The 25,603-nt window shown below is 36.6% G+C and overlaps 1 protein-coding gene and 1 long non-coding RNA gene across 8 annotated transcripts in view; one reads left to right on the top strand and one right to left on the bottom strand.

The window, feature by feature from the left end:
- Positions 1 to 4,637: 4,637 nt before the first annotated feature.
- LOC143222349 (uncharacterized) overlaps positions 4,638 to 25,603 on the top strand; it is a 44,164-nt gene continuing 23,198 nt past the window's right edge. Inside the window, exons 1-3 of one of the 2 annotated variants that reach the window (XR_013012193.1) lie at positions 4,639 to 6,191; positions 11,810 to 12,000; positions 12,191 to 12,694. This is a non-coding gene — a long non-coding RNA (uncharacterized LOC143222349). Of the gene's footprint in view, positions 6,192 to 11,809; positions 12,001 to 12,190; positions 12,695 to 25,603 lie in introns of those variants that run through there. The other variant, XR_013012192.1, reaches the window with a different exon arrangement.
- The window catches only part of LOC143222348 (zinc finger protein 608-like), a 43,149-nt gene continuing 32,013 nt past the window's right edge, over positions 14,468 to 25,603 (bottom strand). For 5 of the 6 annotated variants that reach the window (XM_076448775.1, XM_076448776.1, XM_076448778.1 and 2 more), the window contains 4 exons: positions 24,928 to 25,075; positions 19,980 to 23,534; positions 18,955 to 19,007; positions 14,468 to 15,305 (listed from right to left, as the gene is read on the bottom strand). In XM_076448775.1, coding sequence (XP_076304890.1) covers positions 15,297 to 15,305; positions 18,955 to 19,007; positions 19,980 to 23,534; positions 24,928 to 25,075 — 3,765 coding nt within the window. In that variant the 3' untranslated portion in view covers positions 14,468 to 15,296. The remainder of the gene's footprint in view (positions 15,306 to 18,954; positions 19,008 to 19,979; positions 23,535 to 24,927; positions 25,076 to 25,603) is intronic. The other variant, XM_076448779.1, reaches the window with a different exon arrangement.

Below are 25,603 nucleotides of genomic sequence, written 5' to 3'. Positions count from 1 at the left end.
AGTACAGGACTACAGGGAGGGCAGCTAGTCATTACAGCCCACTGCCAACTCTTGGGCTACTCTTTTACCAAGGAATAGTGGGATTGACCGTCACATTATAACGCCCCACGGCTGAAAAGGGGAGCATCTTTGGTGTGACGGAGATTCGAACCCGAGACCCTCGGTTTACGAGTCGAGTTTCTGAACCACCTAACCATACCGAGCCCGTGTTATTTGTATGAAGACGTATTCGTGAATTCGTTGGATCAAACCAAAAATATAATTCAGCAGTAAAGTTACTATTTAATACAGTAACGAATGGAACGAATCACTCAAATCGTTACAATCACAATTGACTGTGCCTTTTTCCAACATTTCTGAAACGATGGCACTTGTTCACGGTTAAAACCTGAACATAAGTATAGAAAATGTTAAGCAATATTGTACCTGAAGCCATTTGCGAGCCTTCCGCTAGTACAGCGGTAAGTCTTCGGATTTACAACGCTAAAATCGGGGGTTCGATTCCCCTCGGTGGACTCAGCAGATAGCCTAGTACAGCGGTACAACGGTAAGTCTATGGAGTTACAACGCTAAAACCAGGGGTTCGATTCCCGTCGGTAGGCTCAGCAGATAGCCTGATGTGGTTTTGCTATGATAAACACACAAACACACTGCGTTTTGCGCTTTTCTAAACGAATAGTTAACTAATAATATTGTAATCTGTGTTGGACTAATTAGTTATTACCTTTAACGCAGATATGTTGACATTTGACCCGAGACTAATTTCATCATAAAAAGGCTGCTCGCCACGTTTCCCTGGACCCGTTATCCGAAATTGTTGTTTTTAAAGCAAATAGTTTATGCGGTTAATTTTAACTTTTTATGATTTACTTAACTGTCGTTTGGTTGTAGTTGGTCACTCATTTGCTAATAAAACCGTAGAAATGTCCACTTTTAAAAGTTTTCAATATTTGTAAGCCAAATACATAACTGACGGTTAAAGATGTTCACATGCTTTAAAATTAATCTATAGCAAGTTTTTTGAGTAAAATTATATATTATTGTGTCTCAAAGTTAGGGTACGTGTAAAATACAATTAATTATTGCACTTACGATTTAGATAATTAATTATGTTGCTACAATTATGCTTTTGTCAAGAATGATTTGTCGATGACGTTTGATATTGATTTATTAGATTTTTTAACAATCAACAAAGCCTTCTCTTGGTAACCGTTTCCATTTCTGCTTATGAAAGAAAGATTCAGTTTGGATAAGTCAGATTATGATAGATTTCATAATGCTAATTTCTTTAATTGTCGGAGAGATAAAGGTTATAGGAGGTTAATTACAAATTAGATTAGGTTTAATACCATGCATTTATCGTATTCCTGGAGACAGAGAAAGATAAAGTCAGGTTAAGTTTATGTAAGTTAGATTGCATTAGGTTTGGTTTAAATTTCGCGCAAAGCTACACGAGAGCTATCTGCGCTAGCCGTCCCTAATCTAGCAGTGTAAGACTGGAGAGGAGGCAGCTAGTCACCACCACCAACTACTCTTCTACCAACGAATAGTGGGATTGACCATCACTTTATAATGCCCCCACAGCTGAAAGAGCGAGTATGTTTGGTGTTGGGGATTCGAACCCGCGACCCTCAGATTACGAGTCGAGTGCCCCAACAACCCGGCCGTGCCGGGCCTACATTAGTGTTTATACCACTAATATATTTAATATCTGAAGAAATGTTAGTATATATTAAATATGTGTGAGGTAGACCAGATTACGTTTTAGAGCATTAATATTTCTCATTTCTGAAGAGAGAGAAGCTAGATCACGTTTTTTATCACTAATTTCTGAAGAGAGAAAGATCAGGGTAGGTAAAGTTCGGGAAATTATATTAAATTTGTAGATATGGTGGCATTATTTTTATTACTTCTATAGAGAGAATAGCTTTTAAACTGACTCTGTACAATATTAAAACTGACTCCGTACAATATTAAAACTGACTCTGTACAATATTAAAACTGACTCTGTACAATATTAAAACTGACTCTGTACAATATTAATGTTCAATGTTAAATTAAGAAGTCCTCAGAAGCTACCTACTGCATACCATTATTGTATGATATAATTGCGTACAGAGAGAAGAAATTGTTATCTAATAAAAATTGGAAAATAATTAGTCTAAAATAAAATTATTTATTATTTTTCTTTTTGATGCACAAAGAAAACACGTTTAGAGTTAGAATAAATCAAATTTTGTGTTGTACACACATTAAACTAAAAATGTTTTTTTTCCTTCAGTTTAAATATTTTCTTATGCTACAGAGATAAGAGAGGAAGTCGAATGACAGGATATCCTGTCCGATTTCCTTTCCATCTAAGGTTGAAACTAAGCTGAAAAACTTGTGCCTTTCCGAAAAGAGCCTTTAGGTTCGCTAATGATGTAAGATTTTTAACCCACGTGTAACCAGCTCATTATAGAAGCGTGTTGTTAACACTTTGGGTACAGTCAAATATCAGTATTTAATTAGAGAAGTCCATGAGTTGGCGACGAGTGGTGTTTATTGATAAGCGAAGACATTTTGGTTGTATTTATTACCAACAGATGGCAATACAGTCGCAGTTTTAAAGTTGTTTTTTTATTTCTTTGTATCTTCTCTTATACACGTATTCGTGTGGACAAATAAACCATGATAAAATGTAAAATATTAATAGTAATATTATATTCATTACTGCTCAGTCATTGGTTCATATTTTTATCCTAAATTAGATTTATGTCCTGAAACACTTATGAAAAGTTATATTCTATGCCGAAATAAAATATTGATACAATCATGGATTTCATTCGTGTAGATATTTTTGGATCCATTTTACGTCACCGTCAAATGTCTTAACCCTGATGTAGAAATTGGGACAAACCTTGCCACATTAATAATGTAATTTAGTTTATCAAAGCTTTTAACTCACGATCACGAAGAAAATAATTAACACAGAATTTGAATGTTTGTTTGGCTTCAAGTGAAAATGACTCGTCCGCAAAGATAAGTGAGGTATTTTAGAAACATTAAAATCTATGTAAAAACAAACAAAAAACATAGTACATGTATATATAAATGTCTATTTAATATTGTTTGATACAACTTGTAGAATAATTAAATATATAAGAAAATTTAAAAAGTGTTCACGTTTATTTATATTTTGTTCTTGTTTTTGCTGTGTGTCTGTTGTGTTTTTTTAACGACTAAAACACGTGTGGAAGCCTGAAGTTGTAGTTTTTTTGATCGAGTACGTGTACATGTTGCAGAATGTATAACGGACCAATTACAGCTCTGAATCATCAAATCGTGTGCTGTGATTGGCTGGCGCTCTACTTGTACATCAGTACGTTAACTTAGGGTACGTGCCAGCCAAGGTCGTTTTGATGGCGGACGACTAAACAAGAAAGGGATCGTCATATAATTACGAGTAGCAAAATAACTTACTTTTCGTTAAAGCACCATCGCGCAAGTGTAGTTGGCGCTTTAGGTATTTCCATTATAAACAACAACTGGTATTTGTCAATCCTAACATATCAGACCGGATACGTGTATTTTGAGGGCTTACTTATCAACGGTTTTTTTCAAGTTTTTCCTCCGGATGTAGATGTCAACACAAAGCCCACCGCTACTACAGCGGTAAATCTACGGAGTTACAACGCTAATATTAGGGGTTCGATTCCCTTCAGTGGGCACATCAGATAGCCAGACGTGGCTTTGCTATAACACAACATATAATTAAACTTGTTTTTTTATGTGTTTCTTCATCGAGAGAATGAAGCAAAACTTATTCCAGAGAAACGTTGTTTTAAATCGGTATGTCTCGCGGGGTCATTAGGGTGTCACAGAGTTCCAACATGTGTTTTTATCGCCTCAAAAGTCTTTGCTTGTTAATATTTGTTCTTGTTAAGCGCAAGCCTACGTGAGTATCAAGTCAAGTATTTTAGAGATGTGAGCCCTCAGATTTAACCCTGAACTACTGAGTAACATTTTTTAAAGAAGGCCTGGCAAAAATGCTGTTCATTAAGTAACAATTCGCAAAATGGCCTACCTTACCTTTTACAACGTTTTAAGGGCGTGGTCTTCTGTGACCCTGAACACTGGAGAGTTTTAGTTTCAAAAATATTTAACACAAGGAAACACATAAAAACGTTTGTTGTGGTTTTCTTACACAGTTGAACTTTAAGTTTCGGCAGCCAGTTCAAAGCGACACAGTAGACTATTTAAACTCTGTTCATCGACTGGATCGAACCCCAAATTTTAATGTTTTAAATACATCAACTTTCCACTAACCTACCAGCGTTTAGAGGTTGATCAGCTTCGTTGCTGTAAAGTATAAAGCTTTACAACAGGCTCCTCATGCTCTGCCCGTGACGGGTATCGAAACATAAATTTTAGCGTCGTGAGCCTACAGATTTAACGCCAAACCACTGAGTAAAGCCGTGAGAACTACATATTGTGATTGTATTCAAAACTGTTCGTCATTAATTTCCGACGGAAGATTACAATTTAAAAATTCGACCAGTAACGAATGCATCTAATTTAATATTCATTCTTACTGGAGACTGACTTAAGTCAACACAAGCAGACAATTGTCTAGTCAACTGCCTATACCTTGAAGTGACGTTGTTTAGGTACTAGTTCAGATTGTTAGCAAACTTCACTTTTATACAGATGTTTTTATAACTGTCTCGGGTGCACGTACTCTGGTCACGTGCATTCCCTTTCTTTTGTGATATTCCCGCTGTTTCACGTATATTATGTCAAACTAGAGCGACGCAGTAGCACTTTGGTTGGTAAGAGCACGCGAGGTGAAAAACTAAAAATCGATTAGAGTCTCTTATGTAATGAACAAGTGTCTTCAACACGATCCTAATTAAACCCCCCCCCCAAACTGGGAAAGTTTCTAAATTTTTTGTTTTGTCGGGCGTGAGGAGAAATCAAATAACTACAAACTCACGTTCTTTGTGTAAGAGGGTAAGCCCTTCGTTCTCTCGACCCCAGCTTTTCTCCCGTGTAAGACGGTACGCCCTTCCTTCTCTCGACCCCAGCTTTTCTCCCGTGTAAGAAGGTGAAGCCTTCCTTCTCCCGACCCCAGCTTTTCTCCCGTGTAAGAGAGTACGCCCTTCCTTCTCTCGCCCCCAGTTTTTCTCCCGTGTAAGACGGTACACCCTTCCTTCTCTCGGCCCCAGCTTTTCTCCCATGTAAGACGTTACGCCTTTCCTTCTCCCGACCCCAGCTTTTCTACCTTTCTGTTCAAGGATTGCGCTCTTGGAGGTAGTTTTGTCTTGTCGCCTCTATGTGGATTAACTTCCTCTGCTGGTAAACAGATACACTCTTGTGTAAATTAATTGAAACAAACGGTCATTTTACAATATTTTCAGCATGGCGGCCGGTGTAGGCTCGCTGGACCCGCTGATTTCCTTTAATAGTCATTTTTTCACACAGACGGCGTAATTAGCTGTGTTTTTGGAATATATGACGAAATTTTGAGGAATATTACGTAACAAACAAATTCTTACCAACTCAGTGAAGAAAAAACGGTATCAATGGGGTCTGAAATACAAGAACTGGATGCAAGAACAATGGAGGAAGGTGTTATACAGTGACGAGACTCATTTCTTCGTACAGGGTCAAAGAAGTCTGCACGTTCGCAGATCTCCAGGTGAGAAACTTCGAGAATCTCACATCAATCAGTTCGTAAAACATCTCTTCAAGAAGATGTTTTGGGGCTTTTCAGCTACTATGGCGTCGGAGGCTTACATATCGTAGAAGGTATGATGCGAGGACCACAGTACATCGAAGTTTTGCAGAGAAGAGTCGTTCCAGAATTGAAAAAGATATTTCTACATGGATCTGGCATTTTTCAGCAAGATCTGTCTCCGTGTCACACATCGAAACTTGTGAAGAATTTTATGACTACAACGTGAATAAAGGTGCTGGACTGGCCTGAAAACTCTCCGGACTTAAATCCAATTGGATATCTTTGAGCGATTTGTAAAGAAAGACTTCGGGGAAAAGACTGTACTACGAAAGACAAACTAATTGAGGCCATAATTGAGTTGTGGTACCGCGATCCAAAAATTAGTAAAGATTGCAGTCAACTTGTGGACTCGATGCCAAAGCGGATTAATGATCTTCTGAAAAATAAAGGCGGTCATATCATGTATTAACTTGTGAGTAATTTTGGATTCTCAGAAATAAAACGCAAAAAATTGAAAAAAATCGAAATTTTCCGTCTTGTTTTAATTAATTTGCACAAGGGTTTATGTCTATGCGAAAAGTAAATTATCAACGAAAGCTAGTAATTCGAGATTTTATAAGTTGGACAGAACAACGATAGGTTTTAAACAATAAACCCACATTTTATCACTTGCGTATAAACACTGTTGCCTGGCGCGCATGATTATAGAAACACGAGAAGTGGTTTGTCAGCTAGTGTTACGACAGGTTGGTATCACTGTTGCTACAGTGTTGGTGGATAATAATATTAAAATGCAAACATGTAACAAACTTATTGTTCAGTTGCTACAAAGAATATGGACACAATACTAAATACCACTAATGAACCTGTTACGACAATCAGTTATAACAAATACAAGTTTGTCTTACTATAGTTAGTTATAACATAACAAATACAAATTTGACTTACTACCGTTAGTTATAACATAACAAATACAAGTTTGACTTACTATAGTTAGTTATAACATAACAAATACAAGTTTGACTTACTATAGTTAGTTATAACATAACAAATACAAGTTTGTCTTACTATAGTTAGTTATAACATAACAAATACAAGTTTGACTTACTATAGTTAGTTATAACATAACAAATACAAGTTTGACTTACTATAGTTAGTTATAACATAACAAATACAAGTTTGACTTACTATAGTTAGTTATAACATAACAAATACAAGCTTGACTTACTATAGTTAGTTATAACATAACAAATACAAGTTTGTCTTACAATAGTTAGTTATAACATAACAAATACAAGCTTGACTTACTATAGTTAGTTATAACATAACAAATACAAGTTTGACTTACTATAGTTAGTTATAACATCAAAAGTACAAGTTCGACTTACTATAGTTAGTTATAACATAACAAATACAAGTTTGACTTACTACAGTTAGTTATAACATAACAAATACAAGTTTGACTTACTACAGTTAGTTATAACATAACAAATACAAGTTTGACTTACTACAGTTAGTTATAACATAACAAATACAAGTTTGACTTACTACAGTTAGTTATAACAAATACAAGTTTGACTTACTACAGTTAGTTATAACATAACAAATACAAGTTTGACTTACTACAGTTAGTTATAACAAATACAAGTTTGACTTACTACAGTTAGTTATAACATAACAAATCACTACAGTTTGTTATAACAAAAAACTTAATCACTGTTGTTCTTCTCGGTTTCAACGTGATATTAAACGCAACCGGTAAAGTGAATTACAACGTAACAACAAACAGTATGACTGCTCCTACAGCCAGTAGCAACATAATATTAGCTACAATTTCAGTATTATTTCAAGTACTGTTTCCGGAGCTCTGCTATTTATCATTTAAACTGGTCCTTGTCTTAATACGTTATGTACATCTACTAGTCCTTGTCTTAACACGTTATGGCCATTACACTGGTCCTTTGTCTTAATACGTTATGTACATCTACTAGTCCTTGTCTTAACACGTTCTGTCCATTATACTGGTCCTTTGTCTTAATAGGTTATGTTCAGCTACTAGTCCTTGTCTTAATATGTTATGTTCAGTTTCTAGTCCTTGTCTTAACACGTTATGCCCATTATACTGGTCCTTTGTCTTAATACGTTATGTTCAGCTACTAGTCCTTGTCTTAACACGTTATGTCTATTATACTGGTCCTTTGTCTTAATACGTTATGTTCAGCTACTAGTCCTTGTCTTAACACGTTATGTCCATTATACTGGTCCTTTGTCTTAATATGTTATGTTCAGCAACTAGTCCTTGTGTTAACACGTTATGTCCATTATACTGGTCCTTTGTCTTAATACGTTATGTTCAGCTACTAGTCCTTGTCTTAACACGTTGTGTCCATTATACTGGTCCTTTGTCGTAATACGTTATGTTCAGCTACTAGTCCTTGTCTTAACACGTTATGTCCGTTATACTGGTCCTTTGTCGTAATACGTTATGTTCAGCTACTAGTCCTTGACTTAACACGTTATGTCCGTTATACTGGTCCTTTGTCTTAATACGTTATGTTCATCTACTAGTCCTTGTCTTAATACGTTATGTTCAGCTACTAGTCCTTGTCTTAACACGTTATGTCCATTATACTGGTCCTTTATCTTAATACGTTATGTTCAGCTACTAGTCCTTGTCTTAATACATTATGTTCAGCTACTAGTCCTTGTCTTAATACGTTATGTACATCTACTAGTCCTTGTCTTAATACGTTATGTCCATTATACTGGTCCTTTGTCTTAATACGTTATGTTCAGCTACTAGTCCTTGTCTTAATACGTTATGTCCATTATACTGGTCCTTTGTCTTAATACGTTATGTTCAGCTACTAGTCCTTGTCTTAATACGTTATGTCCATTATACTGGTCCTTTGTCTTAATACGTTATGTCCATTATACTGGTCTTTTGTCTTAACACGTTATGTCCATTATACTGGTCCTTTGTCTTAATACGTTATGTTCAGCTACTAGTCCTTGTCTTAATACGTTATGTCCGTTATACTGGTCTTTTGTCTTAACACGTTATGTTCAGCTATTGATCTGTGTCGTAAAGCATTGTATCCAGTTGCTGGTCCTTGTCTTAACTCGTTATCTCTGGCTACTGATCTTTATTTTAACACGTCATGTCCATCTGCTGGTGCAAGTGATGTCCAGTTAGTTTTGTACAATTTTCAACACATTTTATCCTCATGTTGATCAGGTCTGACTTTAGACAAAATTATTCTTTTATGATACAATTACTTTCTCGCTACAATTTGTTCCAAAACATTTTGTATAGCGTCTTAACTCCTTCGGTCTAGGTGTATAAGTGAATACAATGAATATTCACCTAATATCGTCATTGTTTTATAAGTAAGATATATTTGTTTATGAAAGTTGACCGAGGACATGTCTTCCTCCATCGCCACCTGCCGGATGTTATTTTAGTTCAGTAAATATATTTGTTGATGTGATAAATTGTTTATAAGTTTGGAATTTAAAAAAAACAAAACAGAAACTATTCCTGTGATTTAATCAGTTTCTAGAGAAGTTGTTCTTTCAATTATTGAACAAAGTTTGATACGTTCTTTAATTCGTAACCTTGTGGAGAAATATTACTGATCTAATGAACTATACCCCAATGACTCATCAGTATGTCTGTTGTCTTATAACTCTAAAAATTGGGTTTCAAACCCATGTCGAGAGAAGTAAACATAGCTCTTCAGGTTTCAACACAATTAGCCTAGAAAACCTCCTGTGACTGTTACAAATAACAATAATAAAACAAACCTAGAAAACCTCCTGTGACTGTTACAAATAACAATGATAAAACAAACCTAGAAAACCTCCTGTGACTGTTACAAATAACAATGATAAAACAAACCTAGAAAACCTCCTGTAACTGTTACAAATAACAATAATAAAACAAACCTAGAAAACCTCCTGTGATTGTTACAAATAATAATGATAAAACAAACCCCATGTAACAAAATCGCGTCCACATATTTATATATGATATCATTTTGGTGGCTCAGCCAATCAAGTTACAGATGTTGTTGTCTTGACGAAGTTCGTTTCTTTCTCTGCTTTTTGCTATCAAACATTTTAACACGTAAGATATCGAAGTTTCTTTAGAACTGGAACGTGACCTTCACTGATTAAAGTATCGATCAAAGTATGTCATTAGGAATTTGTTGGGCACGTGTATTGCTGCTTCTCTATTCGTCTTTTGTTCTTTAATTGTGTAAATCGAGTTTCCAGCTCATCTTTTCTGGTAATTGTTATAGCTCACAGTAAAACAGTCATTCACAAGTAGTTCTTTTTTAAATAATAATAGTAATGAAGGATATTCTCGTAAAATCAAGTGTTACGTCACTTCCTATGCTCAAGGCAACAAGTTATCTCAGCTTCAGTTAAAAAGCCACTTGCTTTTCATATTCTCCCAACATCACTGTAGTAAACACACTTTCTCTATTCAGACTATCATATTCTCCCAACGTCACTTGAGTAGCCACACATTCTGTATTCAGGCTATCATATTCTCCCAACGTCACTGTAGTAGTTACACTTCTTATTCAGCCTATCAAGTTTCCTCAACTTCAGTTTTGTGACCATCCTATATTTACTGTATCATATTCTCCCAACATCAGTTCAGAAGTTAATGTTTGTATTCAAGAGTATAAAATTCTCTTAACGTCATTTTTTTATGTCAGGAATATAAACTAGTTCCAGTGTAAGTTTTCCTACCTAATCTGTGTGTTATGAAAATCAAAATACTTCTCGATTTTCCTGTAGGGCATTTTTTTTATATTTATATCGTGATAGAGGTTATTAAGCCTCGTCTTTCCGACTGGCTGTTAAATACTTAAAAGTATATGAAAATATAGAAATAATTATTTACTTCGCCTTTACTACACTTTTATAATAGTTATAAAAACGCATACTTAAGCCTAATAAACAGTTAGAAGTGTGCTTACAGAAAGTTAACAGAATTGGTGTAAATCATAGACGTGTAATTATAGTTTACGAAGATAGCACGTGCTTACCTTTATTGTCATTTCAGGATATGATCAAATGTTAACAACCGCGCCCTCTGACGTTCCTTACCCTTTCCAACTCAAAGTTGCACCCGTTTTGTTTCTTTTCCTACAGTTGTAATCCACCCTTTCCTTGCCCTTAAATAAAAAGAAAAGAGAAAATTCTCCACCCCAAAGCGCCCTTTTTGGCCTAATCATTCTATCTTATTCAGATGGTGTTGTTAATAAAAAATATTTTGTAGCTTTTAGTCATACTATACTATCACGTGAGGCCTCGGCATGGCCAGGTGGTTAAGGCGCTCGACTCGTAATCCGAGAGTCGCGGGTTCAAATCCCCGTCACATCAAACATGCTCGCCCTTTCAGCCATGGGGATGTTATAATACTACGGTCCATCTCATTATTCGTTGGTAAAAGAGTTGGCGGTGGGTGGTGATGACTTGCTGTCTTTCCTCTAATCTTACACTGCTAAATTAAGGACGGCTAGCGCAGATAGCCCTCGTGTAGCCTTTGCGCGAAATTCAAACCAAACGTGTAAAAAAAGAACCAAATGCCCCCCAGTAATGTGTTCTTTCTTCAATGTTCGTTTCAGAATCAATATTAGATCAAAGGTTTGGTATATTTATTTATATTATTATTGTTCGTTTGCGACTTGTGTAATTTTGTCTACCGCCCCATGCCCAAAGATTCGCGAATTTTTGCGATGCGCTATTCATAAAGTTGCGCGCAAAATGCTTGCTTACATCACACGAGATCAACCGCAGACACGTACGTTACAATCACGTGATGTTAACGGCAGTTGAAGTGCTAATGAGCAGATTCAGGCCTCATTGTTGTTAAAATATCTTCGTATGTCAATGAGAACACGAAAAAACAATGTTAACAGTGAGAGTATACGAACAATAGATTAACATATTATAATAATTAGATCTGATTATTAAACCAGCTGTATTCATTACTTGGATCTGTTAGAACAATTTCGTAACTCGAATCGCTAATATTGTATCTAACATTATTTCTCTATTTGTTTGTTTCAGGCTATCTGAACTAATCGTCCCTAATTTAGCAGTGTAAGACTAGAGGGAAGGTAACTAGTCATCACCACCCACTGCTAACTCTTGGGCTACTCTTTCACCAACGAATAGTGGGACTCACCGTTTCATTATTCCGGGTCTCATTATTTCTCTGTAATTTACCGAATGCTGAAAGTTAATGGTGGATTTCCTCAGTAAGTATTATGCCTGTGATAAATGTTTCACAAAGTTTACCATTGCAGACGGTTATTAAGTATAGTTCATTTAAGTACAACAGATATATGATGAAGTGAGGTTCTAATAAACTTTTAATTAACAGAAGTTTTTTTTTTATTGTTCAATAAAAGGCGAGGGATATTAAATCTCTATTTCAATTTTTTACAGAGCGCCTGACTTATCTCCAGGGGTAAACCTGGTTGCTGTAATACAAGTAACAAAATACAGTAGAGGGCGTATTTTTATGCGGAACATTTAACCTTGAGCGAGATGAATGAGTTATCAGCTTGTTATGAAGCTTTTAAAACGCAGATGGCGTTGTTCCACGAGTCTGGTTTACCAACACACAAAGGTCCCCTGCTTTGTATGAAGTTCCTAATTACGTCGTCAAGCGATAACAGCGTGGTTAGATTACAGTTTTGAGTTAAAACCCAGTGCAACTTGAAAATGACAAAAATAAAATAAAATGGCCGCTACTGTTTCTGAAAAGAAAGAAAGCAAAAAGAGAAACATTGGTTTATGAATGTCTAATAATTTTATTTAAATTATATCTTCATTTGGCCATCAGATATTGTAAAACCGTGGAAGTGAAAAGACTGGAATCAGTACTGTGTGTTGGTTTTTATAAATATCAGTACTGTGTGTTGGTTTTTACAAATATCAGTACTGTGTGTCGGTATTTATAAATATCAGTACTGTGTGTCGGTATTTATAAATATCAGTACTGTGTGTCGGTTTTTATAAATATCAGTACTGTGTGTCGGTGTTTATAAATATCAGTACTGTGTGTCGGTATTTATAAATATCAGTACTGTGTGTCGGTATTTATAAATATCAGTACTGTGTGTCGGTATTTATAAATATCAGTACTGTGTGTCGGTATTTATAAATATCAGTACCGTGTGTTGGTTTTTATAAATATCAGTACTGTGCGTTGGTATTTATAAATATCAGTACTGTGTCGGTATTTATAAATATCAGTACTGTGTGTTGGTATTTATAAATATCAGTTCCGTGTGTTGGTTTTTATAAATATCAGTACTGTGCGTTGGTATTTATAAATATCAGTCAGTACTGTGTGTCGGTTTTTATAAATATCAGTACTGTGTGTTGGTATTTATAAATATCAGTACCGTGTGTTGGTTTTTATAAATATCAGTACTGTGCGTTGGTATTTATAAATATCAGTCAGTACTGTGTGTCGGTTTTTATAAATATCAGTATTGTGTGTCGGTATTTATAAATACCAGTACTGTGTGTCGATATTTATAAATATCAGTACTGTGTGTTGGTATTTATAAATATCAGTACTGTGTGTCGGTATTTATAAATATCAGTACTGTGTGTCGGTTTTTATAAATATCAGTACTGTGTGTCGGTATTTATAAATATCAGTACTGTGTTGGTTTTTATAAATATCAGTACTGTGTGTCGATATTTATAAATATCAGTACTGTGTGTTGGTATTTATAAATATCAGTACTGTATGTTGGTTTTTATGAATATCAGTACTGTGTGTTGGTTTTTATAAATATCAGTACTGTGTGTTGGTTTTTTATAAATGTGCAAACGTAAAAAGAATACTTCATTAATATGAATTTTTTATAAAATCTAATTAACTTAATTTTAAAGGAAAATATAACTAAAAGTTTAATTAACCCAGTCAGAGGTTAAAGAACCTGGTCCGTGTAAAACACCTCACAGGTTAAAATGTTTAGATAATGATAACTACAAATGTAATTGCAGGTTTAAAAAATATGATCACAGTAGATATGAAACACATTACAGGGTTAAAAAGACCAGGTCACAGTGAACACACAACAAATCACGGGTTAGTGAGAAAACACAACAGGTCACATGTTAAAATGACCAGGTCATGGTGAGTACACAACTCAAAACTGAATTCATGTTAAAAATATCACAAGTTTAAAGATCACAGGGAACATGTAACACATGAAGGGTTAAAAGGCTGGATCACGGTAAAAATGCAAAAGGTCATAGGTTGAAGGCTAGATCGCGGTAAACATCCAAAATATCGTATGTTAAAGACTAGACTGCGGTAAGCATGCAAAATGTCATAGGTTAAAGGCTAGATCACGGTAAACATGCAAAAGGGCATAAGTGTAAAAAAAAGTCCTCACAGCAAATGTACAACAGGTCAAAGGTTAAAAGGACCAAACCAAATCACAGGTTAAAAAGATCGAGGTTATAGCAAACAAGTATCATATCACTAATTTAAAAGAGCGGTGTCAAAGTGAATATGCAAGGTGTTACATTTCTATTTCGACTGTAGCTCACAGAGCTTTTAATTTCTTCTGATAAAAATAAAAAAAAACAATTGTATCAGAACAGACTCGCTAACTTCTCGTTTGTTTGTTTGTTGTTTTACCCAACGAAACCGCATGTGTTACAGTTTAATGGTCAACGAAAGAGCACGCGTGTTAATTGGCAATAATCTATACTTTAATGTACTATATAACATTAGATACCAAAGTACTTTGGTAAAAATTATAGAGAAAAAAAAATTAAAAAACCCAATCACAACACATCCAAGAATGTCCAAAGTAACGTGGCAGTAGTGAATTATCATTTGGCCAGTTAAGAGGTCCATAACGAGGGCAACATGAGGCTGGTTGTAAAGACTAGGTGAGATATCGCTGGACGATGGTACAAAGGTCGTCGTTTATCTTCTTCATTAGCACTTTGATCCCATGAAATTATAACACTAAGCACATTTAAAATATTTCGCGAACACATGTTTGTTGAAGAGTTCCTTTCCAATATATATATATAATACTCAACACCCACAAAGTAAGTAGTTAGTCATGAATCGAAGTTTCAAATTTGTTCGTTTTTTGTTTTGTTTTTCAACGCAACAATGAAAGTTTACGCAGTTTCTGCGAAATCTCCTATAAAATATTCAGTTCCGTATCATTTTTTTAAAAATCATTTTGATAAATCGTATCGACTTCGCTTCCCACATAAAATGCACAACGACCACAAGCCTAACAGTTAACTTGCATCTCACACTTCATCAGGTTTCATACACAGTTGAAGAGCAGCCAGTCCATCCATCAAGCAGGTACTCCAAGAAAGTAAGCCAAAGAGTCACAGACACTTGTGCACGTGTTGTTTCACAATATACCCAAATTCATCACTCACTGTCTATTTATCCTCTTACCGCTAGGTTTAAATAGCAAATATATCTATAGCTGTCCAAACTTCAAACAATCTCAGATGGGTACGACCGATCCTGCCGCCCCCTGGTGACTTGCTATGATGGCTGTAAGAAAGAAAAACATATTGCCCAATAAGTGATTTAGTACAAGAAAAATAATCAAAGTATAAAATGTTCGGTTATATTTATATAAACCAAGTAGTTAAGAATGCATATAACTGTGGAGAAAGTGAGCATCCAATAAGCTGCTTGCATACTACAGACTACTATGACGTCACTTATGATTGTCCGAAAACTTCAGGTCAGTTTGTTGTTTTGAATTTTGCGCAAAGCTACGATGAATATCTGCACTAGCCTTCCCTAACTAGCAGTGTAAGACTATACGGAAAGCAGCTGGTCATCAAAACCCACCGCCAACTCTTGGGCTACTCTTTTACCAACGAATAGTGGGATTGACTGTAACATTATAACGCCCCCAGGGCTGAAATAGCGAATATGTTTGGCACGACGGGGATGCGAACCCGCGACCCTCAGATTACGAGTCGCACGCCTTAACACGCTTGGCCATGCCAGACCATCCAAGCCATTCCATACAACGAAAAGAATTGTATGTCAATTTTCATTGAGTTTCCACCCCCTCTAAAACATATAAACGTATAATTAAACTAAAAGCAACAGACTAACAGTTAAAATTCAGAGAAACAACTTGTAAATCAATGATGGAATATTCGCGGGTAAATACCAAACTGAAACACAATCAGAATGGAAAAGAAAAGCACAATAAGTCTATAATCCGCCACTGTTAACGTATTATTAGGGCCTGGCATGGCTTAGCGCGTAAGGCGTGTGACTCGTAATCCGAGTTCGCGCCCGCGTCGCGACAAACATGCTCGCCCTCCCAGCCGTGGGGGCGTTATAATGTGACGGTCAATCCCACTATTCGTTGGTAAAAAGAGTAGCCCAAGAGTTGGCGGTGGGTGGTGATGACTAGCTGCCTTCCCTCTAGTCTTACACTGATAAATTAGGGACGGATAGCACAGATAGCCCTCGAGTAGCTTTGTGCGAAATTCCAAAAACCAAACCAAACTAACGTATTATCATAAATTGTTTGTTTTTGAATTTCGCGCAAAGCTACACGAGGACTATCTGTCCCTAATTTAGCAGTGTAAGACTAGAGAGAAGACAGCTGGCCATTACTACCCACCGCCAACTCTTGGGCTACTCTTTTACCAACGAATAGTGCGACTGATCGTAACATTATAACACCCCCACGGCTGAAAGAACGAGTACGTTTGGCGCGACGGAGATTATCATTTTAGATGTCAGCGTTGAATTTAGAGATTTCCTTCGAGAAGGAATTCAAACTAACATTAGTAGTTTTGACCACAGCCATGTTAAATGAAATACAAAATATACATGAAACAACTACAAACAATTACGCCTAAACATGTTAACACAACACTGAAGCGCGTGTAGCTAGTTTTAACTTCAAGATATATCTAAATGTTCAAGAAACAGCGCAGAAAACTCGAGAGAAAGAACATATTTAATTCATTCACTAATCGTAAATCAATTTCTCTTACTAAGTTGCACCAACGTAATTAAAATGATTTTTATTTTTTAACACATCAATGTTATGATAATCACAGAGCTAAGCCTATTTATTGCTGCTACCTTCAACATACTCGCTGTTTAAGGGTTGAGCGTAACGTTATTACGAGATGGAGGGGTATGTGTAATGTTGGGGAAATTGTTGGAATTTTGATTTGAGGGTGAGAGATATCGAAGTTAAGGTTCTATGGTAGTCGACAGAAACGTGGGTCTTGTGTGTGTGTTTTATTCTTTACTCGTTTATTGTTAACCCTGAATTCACGACTTAACCAGACCCTGATTGGTGTTACATCTGCAGTTCTAGCCCCTAATGTTTTCAGAGTTCCTAAATCTCTGATAGATAGTGTTGGTAGACGTCTTTTAATGAGTGTAACATGAAAGACCGGAATTTCACTGGGATTTATTTGACATTCTTTGATAAACATTTCCACTTCAAGATCAAAAGTCCTTTCTGGTTTTATATGTTTCGTCCCGTTTGAACACTTAGGAAACGAATGCAAGACGCTGAATTATCAGTATATTATCCTTTGTTTCACAATAGTTTCATTTGTTGTTTTTTATTGAGCACAACGTTACGCAAAGGGCTATCATTGCTCTGCCCACCACGGGTATCGAAACCCGGTTTCTAGCAGTATGGGGGAGACAAGTCCGCAGGCACTGGGGGAGACAACTTGTAAATGCAAATTGTAAAGGTCTTTAATGTGTAATAAGTGTGAGTGTCATGGGATATGAGATAAAAGAAAGTTAACAAACAGAAGATGGTGGATAGTTTTCAAAAAGAAATACAAAAGAAACGAGAAGTGAACAGAAGAAGGCTTCTTCGAAGTAAAAAAAGATAACGTTTATTTTCGAGTTTTGAAGGTGGTCGTTTAGCTGTTACGATGTTCCATTTTAGGCTCTTATATCACATTGCTTGTTTTTTTTTCGATTTATCTGTTACTTCTGGTCGTTATTTCAGTTGAAATAACCAAGTTTCTGGCCAAGTTTACACGAAAATATCAATCAACCATCATCAAGACATATCATCTTTGACAACCAGTTTGAAAATTGAATCAAAATCTGTTTTTTTCTTTTCTTTTTTATAGTGGTTAGTTTGGTTTGGTTTGAATTTCGCGCAAAGCTACAGAAGGGGTATCTGCGCTAGCCGTCCTTAATTTAGGACTGTAAGACTAGAGGGAAGTCACTTAGTCATCTCCACCTACCGCCAACTCTTGGGCTAATCTTTTACCAACGAATAGTGGGATTGACCGTTACATTATAACACCCCCACAGCTGAAAGGGCGAGCATGTTTGGTGTGACGAGGATTCGGACCCGTGAGCCTCGGATTACGAGTCGAGTGCCTTAACCACCTGGCCATGCCAGGGCCTTTTTGTAGTTAATTTTAGCTTTATACGTTCGAGTCTAAACAATGTAGCAGTAAAAAAAAAAAAGGACAGGTTTGTTTGCGTAACGTTCCACAACAGGTCGTCTGGGCTGTGTCTAACACGGGTATCGAAATCTAGTTTCCAGCAGTATAAGGCTTCAGACGTAACGCCGCGCCACCTGGATTCAAAATTGGTAGTACCGGAGCTGATGATGTGAAAGTTTTTCACCACACTGTAGCAATTTTGAACTGGTTAAGTCGCAAATCGAGGCTTAAGCGTATCAACAGTTTCAGCTCTGAACCGTGGTATTTTCTGTTTCATCAAAACCACGTAACTGTACACTTTGATTGGCTATGAAGAATAAATTATATCACAAATGATAAAAATGATAACCACAAAATTTATTCGAGATAAAATTACGAAATATATTATGATAATAATTAATAAACTGTCGTAATATTCGGCTTCGTTAATTAAACAAAATTAATTTTAACTGCTACCAAACTTATCACGTTACATTCACAAAACAAAGAACGGTCAAATTATAATATTACTTGCCACGAACAGATTTATAATGAACAATCAAACTTCTCACAAAATTCCTAATGCAAGAGTGAACTTGGTGAATTTGAATTAAACGATAAATCCAATTTGTTAATGGAGAATGTTTAAACCACTTATAACTGGTAGGTGGCGTAACACCAACAACACACATCGTTAGATCCAAATTAATTCACGGAACTCCAGAGAAAGGATGTGTTGTAAAACGAATAATTACCGTGGGTCTGTAAGGAACCTGTCTTTGAGATGGTTTCCACTGCTGTCGTTTTGCTATAATCAATCAGATTAGGTCGACCATTACTACTCAACATTAAATGTACGTTAACACAAAAATTACCACATTCCATATATATTTCTTATTCACCCATGATGGCGTACTTACATTTTAAATAAACCATACGCTGGCTGACGTCACTAAACGGTAATTTCATATAAAGTTCTGGCAAATTATAATAATCAGTTTCATTGGTTCTTTTTACACTTTATAAATAGTAAAGGGTAAATATTTCTCTACATTTTTACATTGGAAGAACACATGAATCTCCTAAGCCTAACTTTCTTAACACTGTCTTTTAACAAAATAGAAAGGGCGTTCATAAATTACGCGAAAATAAACACAATTAGAACTTTCCCTAGGACAGTTAAATTTAGCTAAAACAAAATAAAACGTTTTCAATGTCCAGGTACTAATAATTCCAATGTTAAAAGGACTTCATTTTAAAAGTAACGTTGTAACTTAAAAGTAGGCGGATCTTCTAAATAACTTTAGCTTTGAGCCCCGCCTTTCTCCTGTCAATAAAGTAAATATATTTAACGTCTTTTCAGATAGTTGCTTTAGAAAGCAACTTACATCGATGGCTTTGAAGACGGAAACATCTTTATAAATACATTTGAGGCAATTTTGGTTTTAATAGTTTCCCAAATCATAAGAATTACAAATTGTATCATAATTTTGCTGGTATAACTTTATGCTATATTTAATGGAACCAACTTCAATTCGAAGCTGTTAGCACTAAACGTATTACAACGTAACTCTCGCTAAGCCTTTTTATAGAACAATGATTCGAGTGGTCATTTATTCCGAGAATTCTGTTTGTCCAATATTTAAGGTCAGACTCCTATATCATCTACACAACACAACCGATATCTCAGTGTTACTTGTTAATTGACATACGTATACATTTTACTGTGGTACTTTTGATAGAAAAACAATTAAAAATGTGAAGGTAAAATAGCACTTACCTCCGTAAGGGTCATATAAAGGGTATCCTACACCAACGTGAGTGTGGTGGTGGGTATGTAGGTGGCGCTGTAAAGGTGGTGACCGAGATCTGTCGCTTGATCTTGTCGGTTCTTGCTTAATTGCTGTACTGAGGGAGTCGGCGGGTTTACTTTGGGAAGCAGAAGTACCACTACTGCTAGAAGTGGGCCCCTGAAGCTCGTGAATCTTATGATTTGTGTATTGCTGCGACACCTGGTGAAGATAATCTAAAGCTTTAGGTGGTGGAGTGTGGTGTAACTTGAGTCCTAAGTGATCATTAGGAGACTGGGAGTGAGGAAGTATCTCACAGGATGTACCAGCTACAGGATACCGAAGCTGTGAGTGGATAAATGCTGGTCCCACATAGTGGGGGTTTGGAGAAACTAGCACGGGATTCAATCCTCCTCTGTACATAGGATGTTTGGGGTCAAAGGTCATGTGACCAAAGTGCGGCGGAGCCTGCAAGTATGACGGATGCAGGTAAGCATAGCTATTAGTTGGAGGCGGAGGAGGTCCAGTTGTCTCCATTGTGGGCTTTTGACCTTCTGAAGATTGCCTCTTCTCAATTTTGGTTCTATCATCGCCATTTTGATGTTTAGAAGAAGTATACGAGTTATCTTCTTTCTTAACGTTATGACTGCCGGAAGAATTGCTTTTATGTTCCCTGCTGAAATGTTTCGAGAGATCTTTAGGACTCCCTTTAGGACTAGAAGTGGATGCTATGCTTGAAGAAGGTTTGTTGATGTCTCCTTTTGATGTATTCGTCGCACTATCTAATTTGTTACTGTCCTCGAAAGAAATCTGTTTTCCAGATGACGTGGACCCGGATCGGCTACACTTAGTGGTTTCGACTTGATGAGAGGGTATCCGACTCTGCTGTTGCTGTTCTCCGTTTTTATTGTGTTGTTCCGCGAGATGCATCATATAAAGTCTTTTCACTTCTTCTTGGTGTTGTTCAAATCCCGAAGCTTTATCATACTGGTTAGTTTTGACACTGTCGACTTGACCTTTCAGTTCGATGCTCTCTTTCATGACCTTATGACTTTCATTTCGTTTTTCCTTCGACCCCAAAGAGGGAGGTGTTAGGGATCGTACAATTTCGTGGAAGGAAGAGATCCTTGCGTCCCTCCTTGCCTCGTTAGTACTGGTCTCTATGGAGGAAGACACAGTTTTAGTGAGAGTTAGATCAGTAGCCCTAAAGCTAGAAACAGTAACGGGGTTTTCATTTGGAAACCTGGTTTCTTTTCCATCATTCTTTTCATTGTGATGAGAGGTCTTTGGCTTCTTTTTAAGTTTCTCTTGCTCTCGAATGTAAATCTCGTACTGTTGTTTATATCGTGGATCCGTTGACAATAGATGTAGATGGTATGCCGAATCTACTCTGTAGTGGTAACCAGGTATCATGTTATAAGGATAAGAAAATTGTTGCTGGACAGAAGAGTCCTGAACACTAGCGACAGATGGCACATTAGATGTTACTGGGTGACTTGAAGAGTGTGTACTTGACTCTCTGGATATTTTATGGTTTCTGATATCCTTATTAACAACATCTTCTGGACCGACTCTTTTTGCGTTTTCTATCCATGCTGTCACATCTAATTTATCTTCTTTAGCACTGGTTTTGTCTACAGCAGAAACTGGGGTGATTTCAGAACACTGAGAAGGTACAGAAGGAGAGAGGTACTGGGGAGGACTGTAATAAGGATAAATAGGATTTAGACCTTGTTCTGAAGACTGATTTGGTCCATTTCTTTGTCGTAAAAGGAGTTTGTCGTCTTTTGCTTTCTCCTCCTGCAGATGATCATCGGGAAGATTGGAATCATTCGCATCAGAGATGTCAGAATAAGCTGGACTCTGAAGATTTTCGTTAATTTCTTCAACTGCATCTGATGTCACACCTGAAGGAGCAGGCAGTCTTGAAGACAAACCAGGAGACGATGAATTACAAGACATACTTGTCAAGCCACTCTCTTTCTCTCCTTGAACAGGTTCCGTTTTCACACCTACTGACAGAGTTGAATTCATTATGCCATGATGTGGAGCCAATCCCTCACTGAAAGTAACATGTAACGATGCAGTTTCTTCCTTTTCCTTGTTTTTCTTTCTGTGTTTTATCTTTTCTCTTTTGAAATTTTCTAATGAAGAATTAATACTGTTTGCTTCATCGAAACCAGTTAGTTTCGGTTGTACAGGTTTCAATGGAGATGGCAATGCACTGGAATTCTTTTGATTCTGAAAATGAAGTGTTGAAGAAACATTAGGATCTACTGTTAAAATGTGTCCTATCGCTGCTGTGGCAGTGGATGTCCTTACAGAAGAACTGAAAGTGGATGATTCTTCTACGATTTCCTCCGTGTGTCGTTTGTCGGGCAAATAGGGCGTAGAAGAAGAAAGCGAATTGGCCGTTACAATATGACAAGGGTAAGGGTCGTGCTCTTTTATGTGAACAGTTGACGGAATTGAAGCCAAGACTGAGCTAACGACTGCTGTATTTGCCACTGTGGGCAGACTAAACAGGAGGTCATGAGAAGTTGGAATGCTGACATTTGTGGTTACTGTCACAGAATTTGCCGAAGAGACCACTGGATTCACTACAGAAAATTGACCATTAGTGACAGAAGCGCATATTGCAGAGTTTGTGGACAATGGAATAAGCGAACTAGCTATCCTAGATTGATCTACAGACCGGTTCAATTCTCCATTCATCACAGTAACAGTAGGTGATACTTCTGTCGAAGAGTTACTCACTGGTATAAACATTAGTCCTACAGAAGTAACACTGTGCTCCTCTTCGGGTGTAATGTTAGAAACTGGAGTATCTATGGTCTGACTTTGTCGAAACACTGGGGAATTCCTGTTAGAAGACGTGGGGCTAGTGGGAACACTTTGTGAATCTTGGAAGCTTTCATCGTTGTCGGAGCTGTTAACCATCTCCTTGAATTCCTCAAAATTAGAGTCCTCAGCTTTAGTCACCTCCAAGTTAGCGTGAGCATGGGATTGATGGAATCTCAATCCGTTGATATGTTTGTACTTCTTGTTACAGTTGGGTTCAGGACATTCAAGAAGTACTGGTGATAAAGGTTGAACGAAATCTGAAGGCAAAGAACTAACTGGGGTTGGTGATGCTTGGGTCTGAGATCGACTTCTTTTACCGCATTTCTGATCACTAGATCCGAGTTCCACATCTGCAGATCTACCTTTGCGTTTACCATGTCCAGAAGTTCCGTTATCACTTTTAGTGGGACTGAGTGGGACTGTAAACTCTGACGAAGAAGATGTACTGCTGACAGTCCCTCTTCTGCCTTTTCCTTTCCGTAGCTTGCTCTGAATAGCTGTCCTCGTCTCAGAGGACTGCAAGTCATTGGCACAGTTAGAGGATCCTCTTCCTCTCTTAGCTCGTACTTTAGGAGCCTTGGAGTCCACCTCGTCAGTTGGGGAGTCACATAAACGAGGGGGAGCCCAGTCGTATTTTGTGCAATCCAGTAAGGTACCCACATACGTTTTGTCCCTCCACGTTACGTTTACAACTAGCACACCTACAAAGCAAAAATACCAATTATCTCAAACGTCTCGTGAAAAATGAAATATTACAGCTCAGGGTTGCTCTACTACGATAATCAGAAGTTTTTTGTGAACTTAACAAATATTTCATATTGACAAACGTGGAACTGTTTCATAACAACATATTTGTTGTACCAAGTTAAACTGAACTTGTTACTTAAGATACAATTTTTTTAAACTTTGTATTAATATATAAAGTTACATTACAACCGAACATTTAAGTGAAAAATATTTTTGTTCATTGTTGCCTTAAAAGATCACATCTGATGATTTCACTGATTTTTAATGTTTATTGAATCTCTGGGTAACCGAATTTGCTTTCTAATCTTATATGATCCTGTAAATGAAAAACATCTGTGACTTTGCATTTAAAAGAACATTTCTTTTCACCCTAATGACATTAAGCAAATATATATTACGTTTACAATGTGTCATATCAAGATGATCACAGACGTTTAGTTGGTTTTGAACTTTGCGCAAAGCTACACGAGGGCTGTCTGCACTAGTCGTCCCTAATTTTGGAGTGTAAGACTAGAGGGAAGGCAGCTAGTCATCGCCACCCACCACCAATTCTTGGGCTACTCTTTTACCAACGAATAGTGGAGTTACCCTTACATTATAATGCCCTCACGACTGAAAGGGCATGTTTTGTCTAAGGGGGATTCGAACCCGAAAAGCGAGGCAAAACTAAAAACAATTCAACGTTACCGTTTGGAGTAACTCAGCAACCGAAAAGCGAGGCAAAACTAAAAACAATTCAATGTTACTGTTAGGACTAACTCAGTAACCGAAAAGCGAGGCAAAACTAAAAACAATTCAGTGTTACTGTTAGGTTAGTACTAACTCAGCAACCGAAAAGCGAGGCAAAACTAAAAACAATTCAGTGTTACTGTTAGGACTAACTCAGTAACCGAAAAGCGAAGCAAAACTAAAAATAATTCAGTGCTACTGTTAGGACTAACTTAAGGCAGTATACAGAACAAGCGTTTTTAACAAAAATAAACTTTAGAATATTTCTCTATCTTACTTGAACTAAGAAAATAAATAAATAAATATTTTCCTATACATAACTTTTCACACGTTCTTAATCTATACAACATTTCAATCATCTTTTGTAATTTAGAAATACATTTGGAGTACCAAAACTTTGAGTTTACACAAAGGCTACGTCATAATCATTAAACTTCTAAGGGACCGTTTTTAAAATTAAAGACCCATTTTCCTTATATTAATAATTAACTATTAAAGACAATTACGATGCATTCCACGTAAATATGGTTATAAATTCTTCACTTTAGTTTACACGGCTATTTCATGATTTCGTTTTACATATTTGCCAAAAATAAATTTGAACAACAACAACTTTACCTTCTTCTGTTTCTTGCCAAACGATACCCTCCAACAGGACGCTTGTTCCTGGCTCACAAGGGCCGAGACATTCTGGATCCGTCCAGGTGGATACGCTCGTACATGTACTGTTGTCTTTCACTGCTGGGGAGAGTAGTACTTCCTCCATCTGTCATCACGACGAAAATAGCTATTATTTACAACTTACCAACTGAGCGAGCCATTTAAACAAATATAGTGAAATAAGGTTGTGTTATACCGGTTGTTACTGTTAAAACTCCACTTAAAACTAACTGCATTTATGTATAACTCGATATTCATAGATAATTAAACGTAGAAGTGGAAACGTGGAATATCATAGGCCAAGTAAAAAATAATAATGTTCAAAACAAACTTTATGACCTGGCCTTTTAGAAATATTAAATTAGAGATCCAAAAACGAACAACTTGAGTTTTCTGTCATGTAGCGAAGCACTGTGTTCCAGCCATAACGAAGAATATCTCTCAGAATCGAGAAAATCCAAAATGCGACTGGAATTTATTGTAGCGAGCTTTAAAAATTGAACCAAGTCCTAGGGCAATCAGAAAGATTGGACCTCTTGGCACAGAGTGCAGCTCGCATGCGTCATTTTAAATCGAATTTTAAGCAAAAAAATTTCTCAGTTATATACAAAATAATAAATTATAATTTAGATTT

Source organism: Tachypleus tridentatus, chromosome 8 (genome assembly GCF_004210375.1).
Source record: "Tachypleus tridentatus isolate NWPU-2018 chromosome 8, ASM421037v1, whole genome shotgun sequence".
In the NCBI taxonomy this organism is placed as follows: Eukaryota; Metazoa; Arthropoda; class Merostomata; order Xiphosura; family Limulidae; genus Tachypleus; species Tachypleus tridentatus.
The sequence above is the reverse complement of the archived record's forward strand: the minus strand, read 5'-3'. Positions and strand labels throughout refer to the sequence as shown.